Below are 25,021 nucleotides of genomic sequence, written 5' to 3' on the forward strand. Positions count from 1 at the left end.
TACAAATCTATCTTTCTGCCCCTGAACAAGGCAGTTAACCCACTGTTCCTAGGCCGTCATTGAAAATAAGAATGTGTTCTTAACTACTTGCCTAGTTAAATAAAGGATAAATAAAGCTCTAAAAAAATACATTATCAGCCAAATCGGTGTCCAAAAATACCGATTTCCGATGCCCTAATTAATCGGCCATTTCGATTAATCGGTCGACCTTTAATATACATACCTATGGTTGGGGAAACTGGTTCCAGACCTATGCTTAGGGGGGTTTACTGAGCAGTCTGTGATATTGGATCACAGCAGCAGTCCACTCTGTTTTTAATAGCCTGGTCCCAGATCCGTTTGTGTTGTCTTGCCAAGTCCTCCAACCCACTCGGTTCAGTCTACTCCAAATACAGCCCCGTTCCTTGAACATGTCCTGATGGAAGGAAGTTAAGAGGTAGCTTTGCTTGGCATGTGAATGTCTAGCAGAAGAGCACAGTTAAATCATGTATTTGTCAATAAACATACATTTAATAACAGAGAATGTTGAGTGCATTAAAACCCCTCAAATATACTGTTCTACTTCTATTATGAAACACTAATTTAGTAAAGGTGAGTTAAGTTCTCACTGTTGGTGATGCTACATATGTATGGCATAGAGACGGTTGAGGAAAAGCAGTTTTGAATGTTGTTTTTTAATACGTTTTCTTTAGACAAGAAACTGCATACATGATAGAAGACGAACAATAAGTTAACAAATCATCACATGCAGTTTCCCTCTGTACAAAAAAGAAAAACATTTTAGTTTATTTTGTATTATGTACACGTCTTATACAGTAATTCCCAAAGAATGTCCTCTTTCTTTTCTTAGTATGGAGAGGCACAGGGAGACGGTCCTGGGTGGTGTTTGGTAAGCACTCCGTTGTAAAACGTTTTCCATGTTTTGTACCTTATGAACATATCCCTGTACATACACGCATACCAACATACACCACAAGCCAAAGGGTTCTCCGACTAAACTATCAAGACCATCAACTGCATGTGTTTATTATAAAATAACCATTTTAAAATGTCTGTCTCCTGTGTATGAGCTAAAGGTTGTAGAGTACTTTCATTCACAGCCAAAGGGTTGTCTAATGTCAGTTCTCCACTATGAGGCGAAACAAGGCAGAACCATAAAACTCCTGTTTTCAGAAATCTAAATTCCATTCCCTTCATAACTATTGGCCGTTAACTTGCCAGTCTATGGCGCACTCTGCTGAAACGTTGTATAGACAACATACTTCATCAAATGTCATTCAAACAAAGTACATTTGACAAGGTTTTCATCCCTGTAAACAGTGACACTATACAGAGGGTTGCAGAACTCTCAACAATAATAATGGTGATCTGGGTTGCATCAAGATCACAACTCATAACAGCGTTTCAAAGTGTATTTGGTATTGAACAGACAGCTCTCTGAAATGTTCCCAGTAATTGTTCTCTTGAATGCAGCCCCGGAGGAAAGAAAAGTTTAATTATTGCTAGGTTCATATTTCCATACTGTATCAACATGAACACAACATGGACAGGATGTGTTGTATTTCAACATTTAAGGGTATATATTCTGATCATATTCTCATACTACAGCTTCCCGAGTAGCACATGGTGTATACGGTATTGTAAGTAGTACTGCAACACACTTATTACAGAATCCTATTCTGCAGTCCTATCTGATTGAAAGGGATTGGTCCCTCTGTTTTGGAAACAGCAGCCCTTGGAGGAGAATCATTTTTCCCAATCAGTTGTAGGAGGTCTCTGTATTTAATTTTTTTAGATACCCTCCAAACTCAAATCTCCCACAATCCCAAAGTCCCATTGGCACAGATATATGAGCAGAGTTCCATAACTCCTCCATAGAGTACCGTCAAAAACCAAAATGCAATAAAGTAAACACATGAACCATCTTCATTATTAACAATTATAATAAAAGGTTATTAAAAAAAACAATACTTTTTAGTCCATATAATCTCAGTTGACAGAGAAGCCAGTCAGTCTAGTGCCTTCTGTCAGTCTCTCCATGTGTATGACAGTCCCTCTCCCCAACCCGACCACACTGTGACCACTGGACCAAAATACTGTTGTAGTTGGTCCAGTCTGCCCTTTCCATTCATTTGTAGCCATTTTGGGTCAACACTAGAGTTTGTAGAAGTGTCAGTCGCACAGTTCTGTACACACCCCGCCAGCTTCAGATCACGTTCTACTCTGGTTCTAGTGTGGTTCTGGTCTGGAAGGGGAGGGGTGTAGTACACAGAGGCAGCAGTTTTGAGGTCCAGCACTTGAGGTTCTTGAAAAAGATGGCTTAAGAAGAACTATGGTCGATGAAACCTCCAGGACAGAGAGAGGGAGAGAGATAATTAGTTACTGCTTGAAGTACACTGCTACACGGCTTGAAGTATGGGCAATGGTATCTGTGTTGTGTTGCAGTGTAGTATGGCTGTGACATACATACCTGGTTAGATGCCGACTACCCTCATGCACTTCCATCTCTGTGCTTTTAAATTCATTGAGTTCTTTACGTATAGCAGCCTACAAGGGACAAACAGAACCGGAGATCAGTCAGAAAACCCCCCCCCACAGTATACGCATTATTAGAGTTGCAAAATTCCAGGAACATTCAATAAATTCCCTGGTTTCCCAGCAATCCTGGTTGGAGATTTCTAGATTTCCTGCTTATTCCCTTCTGATTCTGGGAATCCTCCAACCGGGATTTCAGGAAAACCAGGGAATTTATTGAAAGTTCCTGTAATTTTTCAAACCTACGAATGACTGTGCATTTGTGTGTGATTGTATGTGTGTGTGATTGTATATGTGTGTGCGGTGTGCGCACCTGCATGTGAGTGTTATTACCTTATCTGCAGCTGTGAGTCTTGTCCACGGTTTGTCTGCCCTCCTGTCGTAGTCCTGGGCGTCGGCTACCTCTACATAGTCACTGAAGCGGGTCAGGATCTTAGCTTCCCTCAGCTCCTCCACTGTAGGCCTCTGACTCAACTGGGGACAGGAGAAAAGGGTTATCAGAGAGTGTGTGTGTGGTGGCTGAGGGTCTCGGGGGCAGTAGATATGGATTATTGTGTTAGTTGTTCTCAACCGTAAAACTATAAAGATGGCCTCGCAGGCAATCATCCAAACCGTTAGAGAAATAGACACACACACTGCTTATGTTACACAACAGAGGATGAGATAACTTGATGTCATAACAGGTAATGCTTTTATATTTCTAATGATCTGCTATCTAATGGAAAGTGATACCCTGTTCCCCTCTCTCACCCTCCCCCCTCTCACTGGGCCTCCTCCTCCCCCCTCTCACCTTTCTAGACAGGCGTTTCTTTAGCTCTCTCATCTCATCTAGCTCCTCCAGTTCATTACGCGCTGAGAGGGAGAGACAGGTTAGAATAGAATAAAACAAAATAGAAAAGTCACTATTGTCCATTTCGTGAGAAACTGGAAATGTGTATTCTGCCTATCTAGTATGTTCTACTTACGTTTGAGTATGTTTCTCTGTTCCAACTCCTCTGTAGTTGGCCGTTGACTCAACCTCCTGAAAAAAATTAACTAAAGTCAGTCAGGACCGTTTCCTAACGTCTTTTATTGTGTTTTGTTCTATTGTGTTTTATTTTCTGACGTCAGACCAGTCTCCTTTGTGAGCCATGACTCCCTCAGATGTATATGTATTTACTTACCACCTCAACAGTCTGACACAGTGATTCACACAGCAACAAGAGGGAGGGAGGGAGGGAGGGAGGGAAAGGGGAAGCAGAGAGATGGAGAGGTAGGTAGAGAATTAGATACATGGAGAGAGGGAGGGAAGGAAGCGAGGGAGGAGGCAAGAAGCAGTGAGTGTAACAAATGAAAATGTGAGACGAAAGAAAGGAAGGAAACTGTTTGTGAATTCTTTATTCCTGTATTGCCACATTTATGTTCTGTACTCTGTGAAGTTAAAATCCCACTTGAAGCTGTCCGCCCTCTCACTGGCATATTCAAGATCGGCTCTCTTTTACTCTCCTTCGTCCATCTCCCTCTCTCCTCATCGGTTTCCTTCCATCCTCCATCCCTCTCCCTTTTCTCACTTCCTCGCATCTCATCTCTGTCTCGCTCTTCACCTCTCCCCCAGGTCACATCTCAACCAGGCCAGAGCAGGTTGTACAGGCGCTGACAGAGGGGAGCTGTGTGTGTGTGCGCTGGCGCAAGCCCCATGATAGCTATATACAATCTTTTAAAAAAGCAGCTGTGTGTGTTTGTATATAGGAACTGAGAGCCCTCCTAGCCATTGCTATTGGGAGGGTGTATGTGTGTGCGTCTCACCGTGTGAGCTTGGTGCCTATTTGCTGCCTGAACTCCAGTCTCTCCTGGTCTGACTGTCTGGGCAGGATGTTCTTCTCCTCTAGCTCTCTCACAGACGGACGGTTACTGATCTTAATGGCCAAGGAGTCCTTCCTCAATACCTTCAGAGCCAGGGTACCTACACAAACACACACACGCACACACACACACACACACGTCCATTAAATGTTTATAAAATTGAACAACTAACACCACCAGTAGCTAACTCATGCACTAGCAATTGTCACAACTTTTATCCTCTCCAGTGAGTGCTACAGGATGGGAGTGTGTTTCCAACCCACTCCTCTGTTTACATAACCAGATTACAGAGAGGTGTATGTATAAATGCTTCAGATTTTTTATTTATCCTTTATTTAACTAGGTAAGTCAGTTAAGAACAAATTCTTATTTACAATGACAGCCTACCCTGGCCTAACCCGGATGACGCTGGGCCTGTTGTGCGCCGCTCTATGGAACTCCCAATCACAGCCAGTTGTTATACAGCCTGGAATCAAACCAGGGTCTGTAGTGACGCCTCTAGCACTGATATGCAGTGCCTTAGATCGCTGCACCACTCGGGAACTTGAAATGGGCCTCAAATCAATAATTCAATGCTGAAGGGAACTACTGGAACAGGGTATCTGAGGACTAGCCATCGTGTGTGTGTGTGTTTCATGACACACACCACTGTCACCTCTGTGCATTTATTGGTCACAATCAGGGAAGCGAACCAATGGGAATCACAGCTCATAAGGAAAGGAGAGCTCTTAAACTACATATCCCAGTAGCCATTGAGCCTGTTACCAGGAGGAATGGCCACTAAGCAGAGACCAAACAGCCACTACGGCCCCAAACCTATGGATAAACAAACACTTACTTGAAAACAGTGTTTCATCATCATCTTCATCCTCCTCGTCCCTGTACGACCCAGGTATGTCTTGGTAGTCTTCTTCGTTGGAGAGGTTCTCTTTGTTGTTATCACATGCTATCATCACCGTGGGAACCACATGGTGCAGGGAGCTGAGGTCAGTGAGAAAGGTCAAACGTTAGCGAGCGATAGTGGGCTTGTATGTGTGTTTGTCCATCCATCCGCGTGTGTGTGGTGTTAGAAAGACGAGAGTAGTAAGGCAACGTCCACTATAAGTTATGAAAGGAGCTATGGAAGTCTGTGATTAACGTAAAACAGCCCAGCGTAAACTGTACCTCAAATCAACTGAGAAAACAAGACTGAAACACTGTATAAAAACGGCCTGACTCAACCAAAAGGGAGACAAACTGCAGACCAATCAGAAACTAGCCTGGAAGCAGCATCCCTGATTGGGTCAGGGAAACAGCACAGGAGCAGATAGGAAAACAAGCAGCAATCTCGTAACTGGAGCTCTCATACTGGAGAATAATTATCCCTGTTGCTTATACAAACTCAGTTTGAGTGTGCGTATATGCCAACAAGGTTTACTAACATCACATTTAGACTAATTCAGGCAGCAACCAAGTCAAATAAATAAAGACTTTAAAAAGACTAGGATACCTATTACCATTTTGTGCTTGAGACCAAACCGAAAAATGAAAGGAGAGGAAAGGAAAGAGGAAAAAAAATCGTATCCTGGGAGCACATCTGACTGAAAGGAAATCAACCCCCTGACGGCCCACCAATCAGAGTGATGGACCATGGGGGCGCAATCTGGCACTGGCACATCAGTTATACCCTGACTACATCGCTCGCGTCGCGTGCGCGTCGCGTTGCAAAATAAATGTAGAAATCTATATTATTAAATTATTGCACCCACACTGCTTGTGTGCGCCAATGAGCGTCTGCGTTGCCAAGGACTAAAATTAGTCGGTAGATCGCTCTGCAAGTCCTGCCTCTCCCATCACCTCATTGGTTTATAGAAGCAGGTACCCACGTGCCATCTCCTCATTGGTTATACCCACGTGGGTGACTGAAAGACGAACGAGGTCGGTGGCGGTTATGCACCTAATTTATGAAAGTTGCCAATCGCAATATAAAGTCCAGAGAAGAAAAGGCCTGGAAGGAGGAGAGTTGACTAGAAACGATTCGGTTGGCCGTTTTATGTGTGGACTACTTGTTGGAGTAGAGAACCTTGTGCATTTCAGGTAAAATAACAACTCAATGTTTATATCCCAGGACAAATTATTTAGCAACAGCAAGCAAGCTAAATATGACAAGTTAGTTAGCAAGTGCAAGCTAACTAGCTAAATTGCCATAAATGTTTAATGCTTTTTGACCTGTCCCCAAATTAATGTAATTGGTTCAGAGTTCGTTTTGATATTTTAACCTGCTTGTCGTGATCGCGTTTGGTGTGGGGGGACAAAATACATTTGTGCAAGGTGGCGCACACGCGCAGCCGGTTTCTGTTCCGTGTCACGCCCTGATACATTTCATCTGTCCTTGTGATTGCCTCCACCCCCTCCAGGTGTCTCTTATTTTCCCTGGTGTATTTATCCCTGTGTTTCCTGTCTCTCTGTGCCAGTTTGTCTTGTATGTTTCCAAGTCAACCAGTGTTTTTGCCATTCTCCTGCTTTTTGCTATTCTCCTTTTTCTAATCCTCCTGGTTTTGACCCTTGCCTGTTTCTGGACTTTGTACCTGCCTGCCTGACTATTCTGCCTGCCCTGACCACCAGCCTGTCTGCCACTCTGTACCTCCTGGACTCGGATCTGGTTTTGACCTTTTCCCTGTCCACGACCTTTCTCTCTCCTACCCCTTTAGTGGAATAAACAATGTAAGACTCCAACCATCTGCCTCCTGTGTCGGCATCTGGGTCTCACCTTGTGGAGATACACTGAGTGTTTGGGTCAATCACAAGGCGTTTTCCCCTTGTGTGATGAATCTGTAGACTGATGGAGATGGTGTGTGTTTCTAGTGGTGCTCTAAATTGGTCTAAACTGGTTAGACACCAGCCCATGATACACATACACCCAGAGAGGTAAAGCCAAGGTAAGGCTCTGGGAACTAGTGCAGCTCTTTATCCAAAGCTGAAGTGAACAATAGCCAGAGGAGGTTTAGATGAAATGGTCTCTGTACTGAGATGTGTTTGACTGACCAGATGTTTCAAATGCTGCCTAGAGTATTGTGGTATTGGATTCCTAAATGACTAATTGATTGTGAGTGGATGGATGCCAATAGTAACCAATCACAGAAACCTTTTAACATTTACACTTTAGTTATTTAGCAGACACTTATCCAGAGCGACTTAAAGGAGCAATTAGGGTGAAGTGCCTTGCTCAAGGACACATTGACAGGTTTTCACCTAGTCAGCCTGGGGATTCGAACCTTTCGGTTACTGACCCATTCTATTACCTATGATAAGACTTCAGAGAGCTGACCTTTTGCCCATCTTTCACTGACATAGAGAAAGGCTCTTATTTCTACTCTGACACACAGGCACAAAGAGAGACCGAGAGCTCCAAGAAGACCTCCCAACAGCAAACTGTCCTCTAACACCAGACTCTTGTCTACTAACAGTGCTCCTCTCTCCAATTGACCGGGCATCAATTTTTATTCCCAATTTAACCCCACTAATTAGAATACGTTTTGTCAAATGATTAACAAGCTACTTAAAGACTCGATCCAACTACCCACAATCCATCACACCGCTGTAGAGTAGGCACAGGCCAGGGCCAAAGGGAGTGGAGTACAGGGCAGGCTAGATATACACTGAGTGTACAAAATATTGAGTTACATCCTCTTTTGACTTCAATTTGTAATGGCCTTTACAAGGTGTCGAAAGCGTTCCACAGGGATGCTGGCCCATGTTGACTCCAATGTTTTCCATAGTTATGTCAAGTTGGATGGATGTCGTTTGGGTGGTAGACCATTCTTGATGCACACAACTGTTAATTGTGAAAAAACACAGCTGTGTTGCAGTTCTTGACCAAAACCAGTATGCCTGGCACCTACTATCATACCCCGTTCAAAGGCATTTAAATATTTTGTCTTGCCTATTCACCCTCTGAATGGCCTCAATTGTCTCAATATTTAAAGTATTTTTTAATTTTAATTTTAATTTTTACCCCTTTTTCTCCCCAATTTCGTGGTATCCAATTGTTGTAGTAGCTACTATATTGTCTCATCGCTACAACTCCCGTACGGGCTCGGGAGAGACGAAGGTTGAAAGTCATGCGTCCTCCGATACACAACCCAACCAGCCGCACAGCGCGCATCCAACCCGGAAACCAGGCGCACCAATGTGTCGAAGGCTACACCGTGCACCTGGCAACCTTGCGCGCACTGCGCCCGGCCCGCCACAGGAGTCGCTGGTGCGCGATGAGACAAGGACACCCCTACCGACCAAGCCCTCCCTAACCCGGACGACGCTAGGCCAATTGTGCGTCGCCCCACGGACCTCCTGGTCGCGGCCGGTTACGACAGCCTGGGCGCGAACCCAGGGACTCTGATGGCACAGCTGGCGCTGCAGTACAGCCCCCTTAACCACTGCACCACCCGGGAGGCCCTTTTAAAGTCTTCTTTAACCTGTCTCCCCCCTTCATCTACACGGATTGAAGTGTATTTAACATCAATAAGAGGTCATAGCTTTCACCTGGTCAGTCTGTCATGGAAAGAGCAGGTGTTCCTAATGTTTTGTACACTCAGTGTATACAGTTATGAACCACTTCATCAACATTATTTTTCATGCATACACATGGAGGAAAGGACACACACTGCACTTATGTCCTCACCTCTCGTATCGCTTCATGGTAAGGGCCAGGGTCTTGTTGAGTTCCTCGATGATGCGGCTGGGGGGGTGTAGGGGCACAGGAAGTGTCCCGTAGTGTAGGGAGTGGCCCCCAAGGGACCCCACATGGTGAGAGGGAGGGGGGCACTTTTGGAAGGTGAGGGCCGAGGGCTCCATGCTCACCCCCGCTCCCACAGGCACACAGATCATCAGCTTCTTAGGAGGTAGAGGAGGAGACAGCTTCATGGACATACAGGGCAGCTTCACAGGCATACCCTCTACAGAGGGAGGGAGGGAGAGACTTCACTAGTGTTTCACTATGGTGAAACAAAGAAATACAGAAATGCACTTAAAAAAAAAGAAGGAACAGCATGTCAGAAAACATGCAATTGAAGAATTCATAGAATCAAATCCCTTCAGGGAAAATTGGAATACACTAAACAAACATGAAGAGCTACCTATCTAAAATGGAGATAAACCACTTCTCCAACATTTTTCAGCCATTTAACAAAGAACCAAAAACATATACGTGATTATTTACAAAATGTAGAATCTGTTATTGAAGACTACCACAACACACTGAATTCTCCAATTACATTGGATGAGCTACAGGACCAAATACAAACCCTCCAACCCAAAAAGGACTGGTGTTGATGGTATACTAAACGAAATGATAAAATATACAGACCACAAACTTTAATGAGCTATTCATAAACTCTTCAACATTATCTTCAGCTCTGGCATCTTCCCCAATATTTGGAGAGAGAGAAATAGATGCAGAGATCAGAGTCAGATATACCCACACAAGCGGCAAGCTGGTGGTCAGAACAAAAGAAAGCAAGGTAAAAGCAAATTACACAGAGGAGTACTACCTGTGATGTGGTTGGGAAGTCTGTTGAAGGGTTTGGGTGGTAGCGCTGGGGGTTGTTTGGGTTGTTTTAGGACGTGATGAGATGACTCTGCCCCGCCGCCGTCGCCTGGATACACCATGACCTTCTTAGTGGGTGGAGTCTGGCTGGGATTCTGGGTGTGGTCTTGTGGAGACGTCCCCTCTCCAGACAACTGGAACTCTACTGTACCTGGGGACAGAATAAATCAATCAAGTGTCATGTTACAACAGGGTGAGAGGAGATTAACTAATGGGCGAGTTTGTTGGGACAGGGCCTGAGATGAGAGAATTGAACAATCAGATGTTATATTACAAAAAGGTGAATGGGAATGAAACAACGGGTGAGCGTGTTGGGAGGTGTGAGAACAAAATTGACCAATCAGATATCATGTTACAGCACAGTGCGTGATGATGAACCAATGGGTGAGTGTGTTGATAGAAGGCCTGAGATGCACCTATGGCTGACACTGCTCCATCCATCAGCTCAGCTCCATCACAATGTGATGGATCAGACCCTCCTAACGCTGGAGACATCCCATTCTCCATATTGACCTCCTCTCCTCTCGTTACTACTGTTCCGTCTGCAGAGAGAGGGAAGGGGGGGTGAACATGTTCCCAGTACATATCTGACCTGGATTCAATACAGATGGATACTGTGATGCTGACTGTGACTTGATTTTGCCTAAAGGATGTTAGATTACACAACAACGTTTTGCCATCAGTCTCTGCTCTCTAACCTCCCTCTGCTGTCTTCTCCTCTATACCCTCTGACCTCTAACCTTTGTCGTAGATGTCCTTCAGCACTCCTCTCTTGATCAGCTCCTCTCTGCTCTGCCGGGTCGACATCTTCCTCTCCAGGACTGATGGGGCAGGAGATGATATCGCAACAACATTAGGTGGCATTATACATGACATTACTATATTCACTCTGCTCATAACTGGCCTGCAGTGCAGGCACAGGCCACTGATCTGATAAATGATGTAACACTGGTCACTGCCTGTCTGAATCATAACCCAATTATGGCCATGGTGCAGTGATAACATAAGGTTTGTATGGGGTAAGATAATATATATCTGTGTGTGTGTGTGAGGATGTGTGTGTGTTGGTTGCAGAATCTGCACCGACAGCTGGGGGAGCAGCATGAGATTAGAAAACCAGGGCAGCACCCCACTGCTGTGTTTATTTGTGGGCAGAAAGCAGCTAGAACGATGCAACCTAGGGCATGGCCTCTCTATCCAAAATATATACATTTCATACTGTAGATTAACCTGGACACATGGCTCAGGACTACCTTGCATAACAAACTTGATATTATATCATAAGGACAGTATAACATCATACACTACTCAAAAAAATAAATGGAACACTTAAACAACACAATGTAACTCCAAGTCAATCACACTTCTGTGAAATCAAACTGTCCACTTAGGAAGCAACACTGATTGACAATACATTTCACATGCTGTTGTGCAAATGGAGTAGACAACAGGTGGAAATTATAGGCAATTAGCAAGACACCCCCAATAAAGGAGTGGTTCTGCAGGTGGTGACCACAGACCACTTCTCAGTTCCTATGCTTCCTGGCTGATGTTTTGGTCACTTTTGAATGCTGGCGGTGCTTTCACTCTAGTGGTAGCATGAGACGGAGTCTACAACCCACACAAGTGGCTCAGGTAGTGCAGCTCATCCAGGATGGCACCTCAATGTGAGCTGTGGCAAGAAGGTTTGCTGTGTTTGTCAGCGTAGTGTCCAGAGCATGGAGGCGCTACCAGGAGACAGGCCAGTACATCAGGAGACGTGGAGGAGGCCGTAGGAGGGCAACAACCCAGCAGCAAGAGGAGCACTGTCAGAGCCCTGCAAAATGACCTCCAGCAGTCAACAAATGTGCATGTGTCTGCTCAAACAGTCAGAAACAGACTCCATGAAGGTGGTATGAGGGCCCGACATCCACAGGTGGGGGTTGTGCTTACAGCCCAACACCGTGCAGGACGTTTGGCATTTGCCAGAGAACACCAAGATTGGCAAATTCGCCACTGGCGCCCTGTGCGCTTCACAGATGAAAGCAGGTTCACACTGAGCATGTGACAGACGTGACAGTCTGGAGACGCCGTGGAGAGCGTTCTGCTGCCTACAACATCCTCCAGCATGACTGGTTTGGCTGTGGGTCAGTCATGGTGTGGGGTGGCATTTCTTTGGGGGGCCGCACAGCCCTCCATGTGCTCGCCAGAGGTAGCCTGACTGCTATTAGGTACCGAGATGAGATCCTCAGACCCCTTGTGAGACCATATGCTGGTGCGGTTGGCCCTGGGTTCCTCCTAATGCAAGACAATGCTAGACCTCATGTGGCTGAAGTGTGTCAGCAGTTCCTGCAAGAGGAAGGCATTGATGCTATGGACTGGCCCGCCCATTCCCCAGACCTGAATCCAATTGAGCACATCTGGGACATCACGTCTCGCTCCATCCACCAACGCCACGTTGCCCCACAGACTGTCCAGGAGTTGGCGGATGCTTTAGTCCAGGTCTGGGAGGAGATCCCTCAGGAGACCATCCGCCACCTCATCAGGAGCATGCCCAGGCGTTGTAGGGAGGTCATACAGGTACGTGGAGGCCACACACTCTACTGAGCCTCATTTTGACTTGTTTTAAGGACATTACATCAAAGTTGGATCAGCCTGTAGTGTGGTTTTCCACTTTAATTTTGAGTGTGACTCCAAATACAGACCTCCATGGGTTGATAAATTTGATTTCCATTGATAATTTTTGTGTGATTTTGTTGTCAGCACATTCAACTATGTAAAGAAAAAAGTATTTAATAAGAATATTTCATTCATTCAGATCTAGGATGTGTTATTTTAGTGTTCCCTTTATTTTTTTTGAACAGTGTATATCTTACATAATTCCGGAACATTATTCAATTAAAGAGAGACAGTATTAACTTCAGTAACAGTAAATATAGGTTCAGACTGAATCTGCAGGGAATCTTATCTGGCAACACTTTCACAAGAGTTCTCTACATTTCTGATGAACAAGACTGATCATGTATAAATGTTCTGAAGCACTATTTGATATTTTTAATTTCAGATAATTTATAAAAGGTCTAAGGGGACCTATGCTCTCAGAATCGACCAAGTCTTGCTGATGTCTAACGTGTGCACACACACATCCTGTGGTATCTTTGGCCTTAGCCGCCTGGCTCTGAGGCATCATGGCACCTAACTGCTGTTTACATAATATAGCCATCATACAGTACAGCACCTAGCTGCCCAGCTCTGCTACCCCACAGTACCTACACTACAGCACCTAGCTGCCCAGCTCTGCTACCCCACGATACCTACGGTACAGCACCTAGCTGCCCAGCTCTGCTGCCCCACAGTACCTACAGTACAGCACCTAGCTGCCCAGCCCCACAGTACATCCCCTAGCTGCCCAGCTCTGCTGCCCCACAGTATCTACAGTACAGCACCTAGCTGCCCAGCTCTGCTGCCCCACAGTACATCACCTAGCTGCCCTGCTCTGCTACCCCACAGTACCTACACTACAGCACCTAGCTGCCCAGCTCTGCTACCCCACAATACCTACAGTACAGCACCTAGCTGCCCAGCTCTGCTGCCCCACAGTACCTACAGTACAGCACCTAGCTGCCCAGATCTGCTGCCCCACAATACCTACAGTACAGCACCTAGCTGCCCAGCTCTGCTGCCCCACAGTACCTACAGTACAGCACCTAGCTGCCCAGCTCTGCTGCCCCACAGTACCTACAGTACAGCACCTAGCTGCCCAGCTCTGCTACCCCACAATACCTACAGTACAGCACCTAGCTGCCCAGCTCTGCTGCCCCACAGTACCTACAGTACAGCACCTAGCTGCCCAGCTCTGCTGCCCCACAGTACCTACAGTACAGCACCTAGCTGCCCAGCTCTGCTGCCCCACAGTACCTACAGTACAGCACCTAACTGCCCAGCTCTGCTGCCCCACAGTACCTACAATACAGCACCTAGCTGCCCAGCTTGGCTGCCCCACAGTGCAGCACCTAGCTGCCCAGCTCGGCTGCCCCACAGTACCTACAGTACAGCACCTATCTGCCCAGCTCGGCTGCCCCACAGTACCTACAATACAGCACCTATCTGCCCAGCCCCACAGTACCTACAGTACAGCACCTATCTGCCCAGCTCTGCTGCCCCACAGTACCTACAGTACCTATCTGCCCAGCTCTGCTGCCCCACAGTACCTACAGTACAGCACCTATCTGCCCAGCTCTGCTGCCCCACAGTACCTACACTACAGCACCTAGCTGCCCAGCTCGGCTGCCCCACAGTACCTACAGTACAGCACCTATCTGCCCAGCTCGGCTGCCCCACAGTACCTACACTACAGCACCTAGCTGCCCAGCTCGGCTGCCCCACAGTACCTACAGCTAGCTACCCACCGCGTTCCTTTCTTTATGCATGTGCACCATCATGCTTTTGACATATGTGTATTTTCAGATTCCACAATGATTCTTTAGTTGTGGACACTACATCACCGCACTCCCTCTCACTGTGTTTTATCAGTTTCTTTCTGTAAATATGTATTGAACTCCATGACAGTAGTTAAAGCAAGGGTCTATAGCAGCACACAAGACTACAGACTAGACTACAAATGCATGCTGGGCCGGGCATGCCCTGAGTGCGTGAAGTGAGTGCTATTGGAGCGCTACTGGAACGAAATTGGAGAGGCCGAGAAGGCCAATGCTCCAGCCTTTGAGAAACTCGCGCCGCGCTCCAGTCAAATTGGGCACACTCCGCACCTCGCTCACATACTCTGGTACAGTCTTCAACAATCATATAGTACATAGCTACCCAGCAATGCCCTCTGCCTCATAGCACCTATAGCCATACATACATCAACATGACATCAATACACTAAGGTTGTAGCTTTGCCTTGAAGACATAAGACTACAGCTACCGCGGGGTAGGGGGGAGTGCTTAGGTGGTAAACGGAGAGGTAGAATACAAACGGTTAAGGCTAAGGGGTTAGATCTTAGGGTGTTAGACTAGGGTTAGGGGAGAGGTAGAAAGCAGGGCTTATGGTTCAGGGGTTAGATCTTAGGGTGTTAGACTAGGGTTAGGTGAGAGGTAGAAAGTAGGGCTTATGGTTCAGGGGTTAGATCTTAGGGTGTTAGACTAGGGTTACGGGAGAGGTAGAAAGCAGGGCTTATGGTTCAGGGGTTAGATCTTAGGGTGTTAGACTAGGGTTAGGTGAGAGGTAGAAAGTAGGGCTTATGGTTCAGGGGTAAGGGTTGAAGGTTAGATAGGGGTCTTACCAGCAGATGTCTGCTTGAACTGCTCGCTCTTCTTCTTCCTCCATTTCCACGGTTTGAACAGACGCCCGAGGGTGGCAAACTTGCTCCGTCTGCGAATAGGAGGGGTGTGTGTGCCAGGGACAAGCGAATCAGATCGCATCGCTGCCAGTCGCTCCACCTCCTCAACTGAGAGGAGAGATAGAGGAGAGAAGAGAGGAGAGATGAAGGGGAGAGGAGAGAAGAAGGGGAGAGAAAACAGTCAATAACATAATCCATAAAACAGTAAAAGAATGAGATTCAAAGTATGTGGTCACATACACATATTTAGCAGATGTTATTGCGGGTGTAGCGAAATGCTTGTGTTCCTAGCTCCAACATTGCAGTAATATCTAACAATTCACAACAATACACAAATCTAAAAGGAAAAGAATGGAATAAAGAAATATATAACTATCAAGACGAGCAATGTCGGAGCGGCTTTGACTAAAATACAGCAGAATAGAATACAGACCGACAGGATGCTCTCAATTGTGCCTGAGATGAGTAAAGCAGTATGTAAGCCTCTAAGGTGCAAGGTTGAGTAACCGGGTGGTAGCTGGCTAGTGAAGGCTATTTAACAGGCTGATGGCCTTGAGCTAGAAGCTGTTCTTCAGTCTCGGTCCCAGCTTTGATGCACCTTTACTGACCTCTCCTTCTGGATGGTAATGGGATGAACAGGCAGTGGCTCAGGTGGTTGATGTCCATTGATCTTTTTGGCCTTCCAATGACATCAGGTGCTGTAAGTGTCCTGGAGGGCTGGCAGTGTGCCCCGGTGATGTGTTGTGCAGACCGTACCACCCTCTGGAGAGCCCTGCGGTTGCGGGCGGTGCAGTTGCCGTACCAGGCGGTGACACAGACCGACAGGATGCTCTCAATTGTGCATCTGTAAAAGTTTGAGGCTCTTAGGGGCCAAGCCAAATTTCTTCAGCCTCCTGAGGTTGAAGAGGCGTTGTTGCGCCTTATTCACCACACTGTGTGGGTGGACCATTTCAGATCGTCAGTGATGTGTACGCCGAGGAACTTGAAGCTTTCATCCTTCTCTACTGCGGTCCTGTCAATGTTACACAGCCCAGTTAGGGGCGTGCTCCCTCTGCTGTTTCCTAAAGCCCATGATCAGCTCCGTCATTTGTTTGATGTTGAGGGAGAGGTTATTTTCCTGGCACCACTCCACCAGGGAGTTGTTGTTGGTAAGCAGGCCTACTACTGTTGTCATCTGCAAACTTGATAATTGAGTTGGAGGCGTGCGTGGCCACACAGTCATGTGTGAACAGGGAGTACAGGAGGGGGTTGAGCGCGCAACCTTGTGAGGCCCCCTGTGTTGAGGATGAGCGAAGTGGAGGTGTTTTTCCTACCTTCACCACCTGGGGGCGGCCTGTCAGGAAGTCCAGGACCCAGTTGCACAGGGTGGGGTTCAGACCCAGGGCCTCAAGCTTAATGATGAGCATGGAGGGTACTATGGTGTTGAAGGCTGAGCTATAGTCAAGGAGCAATTTATCTAAATCCTTCTAATTAATAGATAAGGAAGAAACCATGGTAATATAAATCATTACACAAGGAAGGATGACGATGGAAGGTTTACAAGAGTAAAAAAAAAATCTTTCTCCACATGATACACAGGCCAGTTTGGTCTCTCTTTCTTGAAAGTATTCACTCCCCTTGGCATTTTTCCTATTTTGTTGCCTTACAACCTGGAATTAAAATAGATTTTGGGGGGATTTGTATCATTTGATTTACACAACATGCCTACCACTTTGAAGATGCAAAATATTTTTTATTGTGAAGCAAACAAGAAATAAGAGTTGGATGGGTTTCGCTGGTGTACAGCAATCTAAGTCATACCACAGATTCTCAACTGGATTGAGGTCTGGGCTTTGACTAGGCTATTCCAAAACATTTAAATGTTTCCCCTTAAACCACTCGAGTGTTGCTTTAGCAGTATGCTTAGGGTTATTGTCCTGCTGGAAGGTTAATCTCTGTCCCAGTCCCAAATCTCTGGAAGAGAATCAGTTTCCCTCAAGAATTTCCCTGTATTTAGCACCATCCATCATTCCTTCAATTCTGACCAGTTTCTCAGTTCCTGCCAATGAAAAACATCCCCACAGCATGATGCTGCCACCACCATGTTTCACTGTGGGGATGAGGTTCTCGGGGTGATGGAGGTGTTGGGTTTGAGCCAGACATTTTCTTTGATGGCCAAAGAGCTCAATTTTAGTCTCATCTGACAGAGTACCTTCTTCCATATGTTTGGGGAGTTTCCCACATGCCCTTTGGCGAACCCCAAAAGTGCTTGCTTATCTTTTTTTTAAGCAATGGCTTTTTTCTGGCCACTCATCCGTAAAGCCCAGCTCTGTGGAGTGTTCGGCTTAAAGTGGTCCTACGGACAGATACTCCAATCTCCGCTGTGGAGCTTTGCAGCTCTTTCAGGGTTATCTTTGGTCTCTTTGTTGCCTCTCTGATTAATGCCCTCCTTCCCTGGTCCGGGAGTTTTGGTGGGTGGTCCTCTCTTGGCGGGTTTGTTGTGATGCCTGCAGCTTCATTAAATAGTACCCACAAAACACCAGTCTCAACGTCAATAGTGAATAGGCGACTCCGGGATCCTGGCCTTCTAGGCAGAGTTGCAAAGAAAAAGCCATGTCTCAGACTGGCCAATAAAAATAAAAGATTAAGGTGGGCAAAAGAACAGAGCCACTGGACAAAGGAACTCTGCCTAGAAGGCCAGCATCTAGGAGTCCCCTCTTCACTGTTGACAGTGAGACTGGTATTTTGAGGGTACTATTTAATGAATCTTCCAGGTGAGGCGTCTGTTTCTCAAACTAGACCCTAATGTACTTGTCCTCTTGTTCAGTTGTGCACTGGGGCCTCCCAGTCCTCTTTCTATTCTGGTTAAAGACAGTTTGTGCTGTTCTGTGAAGGGAGTAGTACACAGTGTTGTATGAGATCTTCAATTTCTTGGAATTTCTTGCATGGAATAGCCTTCATTTCTCAGAACAAGAATAGATTGACGAGTTTCAGATGAAAGATCTTAGATTCTGGCCATTTATAGCCTGTAATCGAAATCCCAAATGCTGATTGTCCAGATAGTCAACTAGTCTAAAGAAGGCCAGTTTTATTGCTTCTTTAATCAGAAAAGCTTTCAACTGTGCTAACATAATTGCAAAAGGGTTTTATAATGATCAATTAGCCTTTTAAAATGATAAACTTGGATTAGCTAACACAATGTGCCATTGGAACACAGTAGTGATGGTTGCTGATAATGGCCTCTGTACGCCTATCTAGATATTCCATTAAAATCAGGCGTTTCCAGCTACAATAGTAATTTACAACATTAACAATGTCTACACTGTATTTCTGATTAATTTGATGTTAATTTAATGGACACACAAAATTTGCTTTTCTTTAAAAAACAAGGACATTTCTAAGTGACCCCAATCTTTTGAAGGGTAGAGTATATCTCTCTCTCCCTGAGCTATGATATGCTCTGCACTGTAAGAGAGATGTCAGACTGTTCTAAAGTAATTACACTGCTCTCCTTACTCCATTTTCTCATTTTTCCATCTCCAAACTCCCCCCTCCTTCCCATAACACCGGTCTTCCTACCAGGCTGGACTGCTTGGAAAAAAGGCATGGTGCCCAGATCACAGGGACAGGGGAAAAATATTTGAATTCAAATAAAAAATACTAACTCAAACTCATGCGTGCGTACACATGCACACACACACACCCTTTAGTCTGCACAAAGAGCAAGTGTGTGTGTGGGGGCACAGGGGTTGGCGGGGGGAGCTATTTATAACTTGTCAGAAATATCCAGATCAACTAGCCCATGTCAGCTAATGTTTTTAGCTATGTTTTTTAGCCCATACATTTTGTTGTAATGTTTGAGTCACTCAAATATCACATGAATACACGTTGGCGAAATGTGTAGACTTGCAAGAAAATGTGCTTTAAAACTGCATTAATTTTCTCTGCACCTCATGACAATATGTGTAAAATAAGCTTTAAAACCTACAACAACAAAACAACTATCCACCTTGAAGAGGTGTGTGAACAGTTTGTGTCATGAACAGTGCTTGTGCCCTTAGAAATAGACATGGTGGGCCTGGGTGAAGTTTGGGAACACCTTATGCCATTGCACCCTGACCTCACATTCCACCTTATCAGGAGGGAACAAAAAACAAACAAATCCAACATCGTTGCATAATAAAATAGTAGTAACAACCTAAGTGCAAAGGAGAGGAGACAGACCTATCAACTGAATTAACTATGGAATGCATTTCAATTATTATGCTTTTCATATGCACTTGTTATAGTAAATAGAACGGTACATCTCAGGCTTGTAGCCTACTGGAGCCAGGGGCTGTTTGAACAACTCCATCACAACCACATTCAAAACACAGCATAAGAATAAAAATACTATTCCAATGCTATTCTGCCTGGATAGATATTCAATAGCCTAATGCTTACAAAACACCATATACTAGTACACCCACAGAAATATTCTGACTCAGAGTAGTATTATTTATTGTTATGATTTGAAAAGAACTCAGCAGCCTGTCCACAGAGAAAAACAGCCCGCCGTGGGGCAGGCAAAGGCAAGCGAGCAAGCCAAGGGAGCGGTCGCTTTGAGGAGCAGCGTAAACATGAAGTGGGAGATGATCAAAAACATCTCCTACTGGTTGAATCAACGTTGTTTCATGTAATTGCAATTCAATTAAGTGGAAACAACGTGAAATAGACTTTGAATTGATGCCTGTGCCCAGTGGGCTCTTCCTGCTGCTGTGAAAACCTCAACGCTCCTCTCCACTCACCTTCATGTGGGTCTGCGCCGCGGCAGTTGCTGCATATGTGCTTGATCTCCTTCCCGATCTGGCAGTGGATCATGAAAGGAATGTTGTTGTTGTTTGCCACGGGTTGCTGCTGCTGTTGCTTACCGCTACCGCTGCGATTCTTGGACGTCTTCCGAAGCAGGTAAAACGCTCTCCTCATCGGCGGCTTCTCCTCGATAACGGCTGGGAGTGGGGAGGGAGCGTCGTTCCGAGAACCAGACGCGTACCAGGAGCTCATAACGGCGTATGTAGGAACCGCTATGGTTAGGCAAAGCAGGGCTATGGCTGTGTGGGGTGGATCCGCTGATCCTGATTCGCTCTCAGATATGCAGTCAGGTGGGCTTTAAAACGGTCTTTACGCTCTAGTCAAACTGTCTACTCCAATACTGATGACCTCCGCAGACCTAAAATAACTGCCCGCCAAACCCTGGCTTTGTGCATGGGGGCCAACGACTTCAGAGTTAGGGCTACGTAAATTCGTCCGTCTTTGTATTATATGGATCTGTTCATGTCCAGTTATTCGGAGGTTCTTCTCCATTTATTTAGGGGTCCAATCCCTGTTTATGTATCCTTGTACGTCATCACATTTGAATCTGCCCCTCAACTGCATGGGTAGGGTTTACAGTCTCCCTAAATACTGGTTTCCAGTAGTTACCACAGACACAAAGTCTATATCGTAAAAATTAATGAAAGCAAAAATGTGTTTTTTTGGCCTTAATTTAAGGTTAGGGTTATGCATAAGGTTAGCAGTGTGTTAATTAATGACTGGTTTAGGTGGATGCAATGAATGATACATTACAACAGAAGACCAGCAGGCTCTGGGCCTCGTAGGGTAAGAGTTGAATCAAATCAAATACCCTTGCTATACACTCAATGCACAGACCCATATTCATTATAGCGGCCTTAACAGCCAAATGGCAGATTTTAACACAAACACACACACACACTAAATTGCTTTAATAGCCCACTAGGGAGCAATAAATACTATACTGCCAAGCTAATCAGGCTAAATTGTGAAAGACTCCAGCCACCCTAGCCATAGAATGTTCTCTCTGCTATCGCACAGCAAGCGGTACCAGAGCGCCAAGTCTAGGTCCAAGACGCTTCTAAACAGCTTCTACCCCCGAGCCATAAGACTCCCGAACATCTAATCAAATGACTACCCAGACTATTTGCATTGCCCCCCCCACCCCCCCACGCCCCACGCATAGTCACTTTAATAACTCTACCTACATGTACATATTACCTCAATTACCTTGACTAACCGGTGCCCCCGCATATTGACTATGTACCGGTACCCCCTGTATATAGCCTTGCTATTGTTGTTATACTGCTCTTTAAGTATTTGTTATTTTTATTTGTTACTTTTTAAAGGATTTTTCTTAAAAACTTATTTGGGACTGGGGGGCAGTATTGAGTAGCTTGCATGAATAAGGTACCCAGAGTAAACTGCCTGCTACTCAGGCCCAGAAGCTACAATATGCATATAATTAGTAGATTTGGATAGAAAACACTCTGAAGTGTCTAAAACTGTTTGAATGATGTCTGTGAGTATGACAGAACTCATATGGCAGGCAAAAACCTGAGATAATATCCAACCAGGAAGTGGGAAATCTGAGGTTTGTAGTTTTCAAGTCATTGCCTGTCCAATATACAGTGTCTATGGGGTCATATTGCACTTCCTAAGGCTTTCACTAGATGTCAACAGTCTTTAGAACCTTGTTTCAGGCTTCTACTATGAAGGGGGAGCGAATAAGAGCTGTTTGATCGAGGGGTCTGGCAGAATGCCATGAGCTAAGTCACGCGCGCGGCCGTGAGAGCGAGCTGCGTTCCCTTTCATTTCTAAAGACAAAGGAATTGTCCGGTTGGAATATTATTGAAGATTTATGATAAAAACATCCTAAAGATTGACTATATGCATCGTTTGACATGTTTCTATGAACTGTATTGGAACTGTTTTGACTTTTCGTCTGGACTAAGTGCCTGCGCCTTGTGAATTTGGATTTGTGAACTAAACGTGCAAACAAAAAGGAAGTATTTGTTCATAAATTATGGATTTTATCGAACAAAACAAACATTAATTGTGGAACTGGGATTCCTGGGAGTGCATTCCGATGAAGATCATCAAAGGTAAGTGAATATTTATAATGCTATTTCTGAGTTTTGTGATACCTCTCCTTGGTTGAAAAATGGCTGTATGTTTTTCTGTGGCTAGGCGCTGACCTAACATAGTTGCATGGTGTGTTTTTACCGTAAAGTTTTTTTAAAATCTGACACAGCGGTTGCATTAAGGAGAAGTTTATCTATAATCGTATGGATAACACTTGTATCTTAGATCAATGTTTATGATGAGTATTTCTGTAATTTGATGTGGCTCTCTGCACTTTTACCGGATGTTTGTTTGAGACAATGCATTTCTGAACATAACGCACCAATTTCAAATTAGGTTTTTGGACATAAAGATTAACTTTATCGAACAAAACACACATTTATTGTCTAACATGGAGTCCTGGGAGTGCCATCCGGTGAAGATCATCAAAGGTTAGTGATTAATTTTAACGCTATTTCTGTCGTTTGTGACATCTCTCCTTCTTTGGAAAATTGCTGTATGGTTTTCTGTGGCTAGGCACTACCTAACATAACCACATGGTGTGCTTTCGCCGTAAAGTCTTTTTGAAATCAGACACTGTGGCTGGATTAACAAGAAGTTTATCTTTAAAATGGTGTATAATACTTGTATGTTTGAGGAATTTTAATTATGAGATTTCTGTTGTTTGAATTTGGCGCCCTGCAATTTCACTGGCTGTTGGCGAGGTGGGACGCCCACATATCCCAGAGAAGTTAAAACTGCATTGTTGGTTAAGGGCTTGTAAGTAAGCATTTCACTGTAAGGTCTACATCTGTTGTATTCGGCGTATGTGACAAATACAATTTGATTTGATGCGCGCATGTGTGTGCGCTCTAGTGTGTGTGTGTGTGCGCACATGCCTGTGTGTATGTGTAGGTTTAAAAGGCTATCCATTCAGTCACATTACTGATTTGGCTCAGTGTGCTACAAGCTGGTGTTTCATCTGGATAAGAAACACATTTTAATGACTTACTAGAATAGAGAAAATAAGAGAGAGAGACTGAGAGAATGTGTAATGTTTACTGTTAATTTTTTATTGTTTATTTCACTGTTGTTTATTATCTATTTAACTTGCTTTGGCAATGTAAACATTGGTTTCTCATGCCAATAAAGCATTGCCAAAGCAAGTGAAATAGATAATAAACAACAGTGAAATAAACATAAAGAATTACACTCACAAATGTTTCAAAGGAATAAACACATTTAAAATATTATGTTATTATGTTTCAAATGTCATATTATGCTATCTCTCGCTCTCTCAAATGTCATATTATGCTATCTCTCGCTCTCTCAAATGTCATATTATGCTATCTCTCGCTCTCTCAAATGTCATATTATGCTATCTCTCGCTCTCTCAAATGTCATATTATGCTATCTCTCGCTCTCTCAAATGTCATATTATGCTATCTCTCGCTCTCTCAAATGTCATATTATGCTATCTCTCGCTCTCTCAAATGTCATATTATGCTATCTCTCGCTCTCTCAAATGTCATATTATGCTATCTCTCGCTCTCTCAAATGTCATATTATGCTATCTCTCGATCTCTCAAATGTCATATTATGCTATCTCTCGATCTCTCAAATGTCATATTATGCTATCTCTCGCTCTCTCTTTCCCTCTTTCTCTCCTCTTTTTTAAAGGAAATCTCAATCCCCTCCTCCAGGCCTGATGCCTTCACAGCATGCAACACTGTTATCCCTGCTGGACGCTTACAGTAGAACGGAGATTATCACTGCTCAGTGTGTGAGAGTGAGTGAGTGAGTGAGTGAGTGAGTGAGTGAGTGAGTGAGTGAGTGAGTGAGTGAGTGAGTGTGAGAGTGAGTGAGTGAGAAGGGAAAAAAACGAATTCTGCAGAAATATCATGTATGACTCATCCTTCAATCATTCTCTATATTCCTTTCTTATAGAGAAGATGGAGAGAGAAGAGGAGAGGAAGACGATGGTGCAACATGGATGATATAGCGAAGGCCATTTGCAGGTAATAATTGCAACGTATAAGTCCAATACATATCAACATACAGGAAAATATTATTCAATCTGACACACCATAGCATCTTGTGACGCTGTAGCCCTGGTTGATGCTAGACCAGGGATAGGAAACTCCAGTCATCAGGTGCCTGATTGGTGTCACACTTTTCCCCCAAGCCCCAGCTAACACACCTGACTCAATAATCAACTAATCATGATCTTCAGTTTAGAATGCAATTTGTTTAATCAGCTGTGTTTGCTAAAGATGGGGAAAGGAGTTTCCCATCCTTGTGCTAGAGGTTTATTTACCATGAGAGCGATAGGTGGACCAGGATTAGTTTATTTATGTAGCGCTACTGCCCCCTGCTGACAGATATAGATGTCACTTATTGGAGCTGTAGTTTCCTATTATCAACAGCAGGTAGCGATAGCTAATATGAACTGGAATTTACAATCACAGTAGTGGCTCATTCCGCAGTACAAAGGGAGCAAGACATTGACAATGCAGCCTCTCTAACACACATGACTATGCAAACGAGCACATACACATATACTTAATCGCGCTCTCTCTCATTTCAATTTAAGGGGCTTTATTGGCATGGGAAACATGTTTAAATAAACAATAAAAAATGAACAGTAAACATTATACTCACAAAAGTTCCAAAAGAATAAAGACATTCCAAAATCTCTCTCTCTCTCTCTCTCTATCTCTCTCTCTCTCCATACCCCCCTCTCTCTCTCTCTCTCTCTGTCTCTCCATCTCTTCCTCTTTCCCTCTCCAACACAGTCATGGTGCTGAGTGTAGCAGTCCTCCCTGATTGACTGTGTAAGTCAATCAGGGAGGAGAGAGGAGGGTAA

General features: G+C 44.7%; 1 protein-coding gene across 5 annotated transcripts in view; it reads right to left on the reverse strand.

Annotated features, from left to right (window-relative positions):
* Positions 1–655: 655 nt before the first annotated feature.
* Positions 656–25,021, reverse strand: part of LOC110524669 (phosphatase and actin regulator 1) — a 46,395-nt gene continuing 22,029 nt past the window's right edge. The window contains exons 1-13 of one of the 5 annotated variants that reach the window (XM_021604518.2): positions 20,049–20,622; positions 15,226–15,390; positions 10,702–10,782; positions 10,378–10,503; positions 9,906–10,112; positions 9,038–9,311; positions 5,216–5,358; positions 4,321–4,477; positions 3,501–3,556; positions 3,326–3,387; positions 2,869–3,009; positions 2,471–2,547; positions 656–2,346 (exon numbers count right to left, since the gene is read on the reverse strand). In XM_021604518.2, the coding sequence (XP_021460193.2) occupies positions 2,331–2,346; positions 2,471–2,547; positions 2,869–3,009; positions 3,326–3,387; positions 3,501–3,556; positions 4,321–4,477; positions 5,216–5,358; positions 9,038–9,311; positions 9,906–10,112; positions 10,378–10,503; positions 10,702–10,782; positions 15,226–15,390; positions 20,049–20,304 (1,761 nt within the window). In that variant the 5' untranslated portion in view covers positions 20,305–20,622 and the 3' untranslated portion in view covers positions 656–2,330. The other 4 variants (XM_021604520.2, XM_036978549.1, XM_036978548.1 and 1 more) reach the window with 4 other exon arrangements.

Source organism: Oncorhynchus mykiss, chromosome 5, assembly GCF_013265735.2.
Source record: "Oncorhynchus mykiss isolate Arlee chromosome 5, USDA_OmykA_1.1, whole genome shotgun sequence".
In the NCBI taxonomy this organism is placed as follows: domain Eukaryota; kingdom Metazoa; phylum Chordata; class Actinopteri; order Salmoniformes; family Salmonidae; genus Oncorhynchus; species Oncorhynchus mykiss.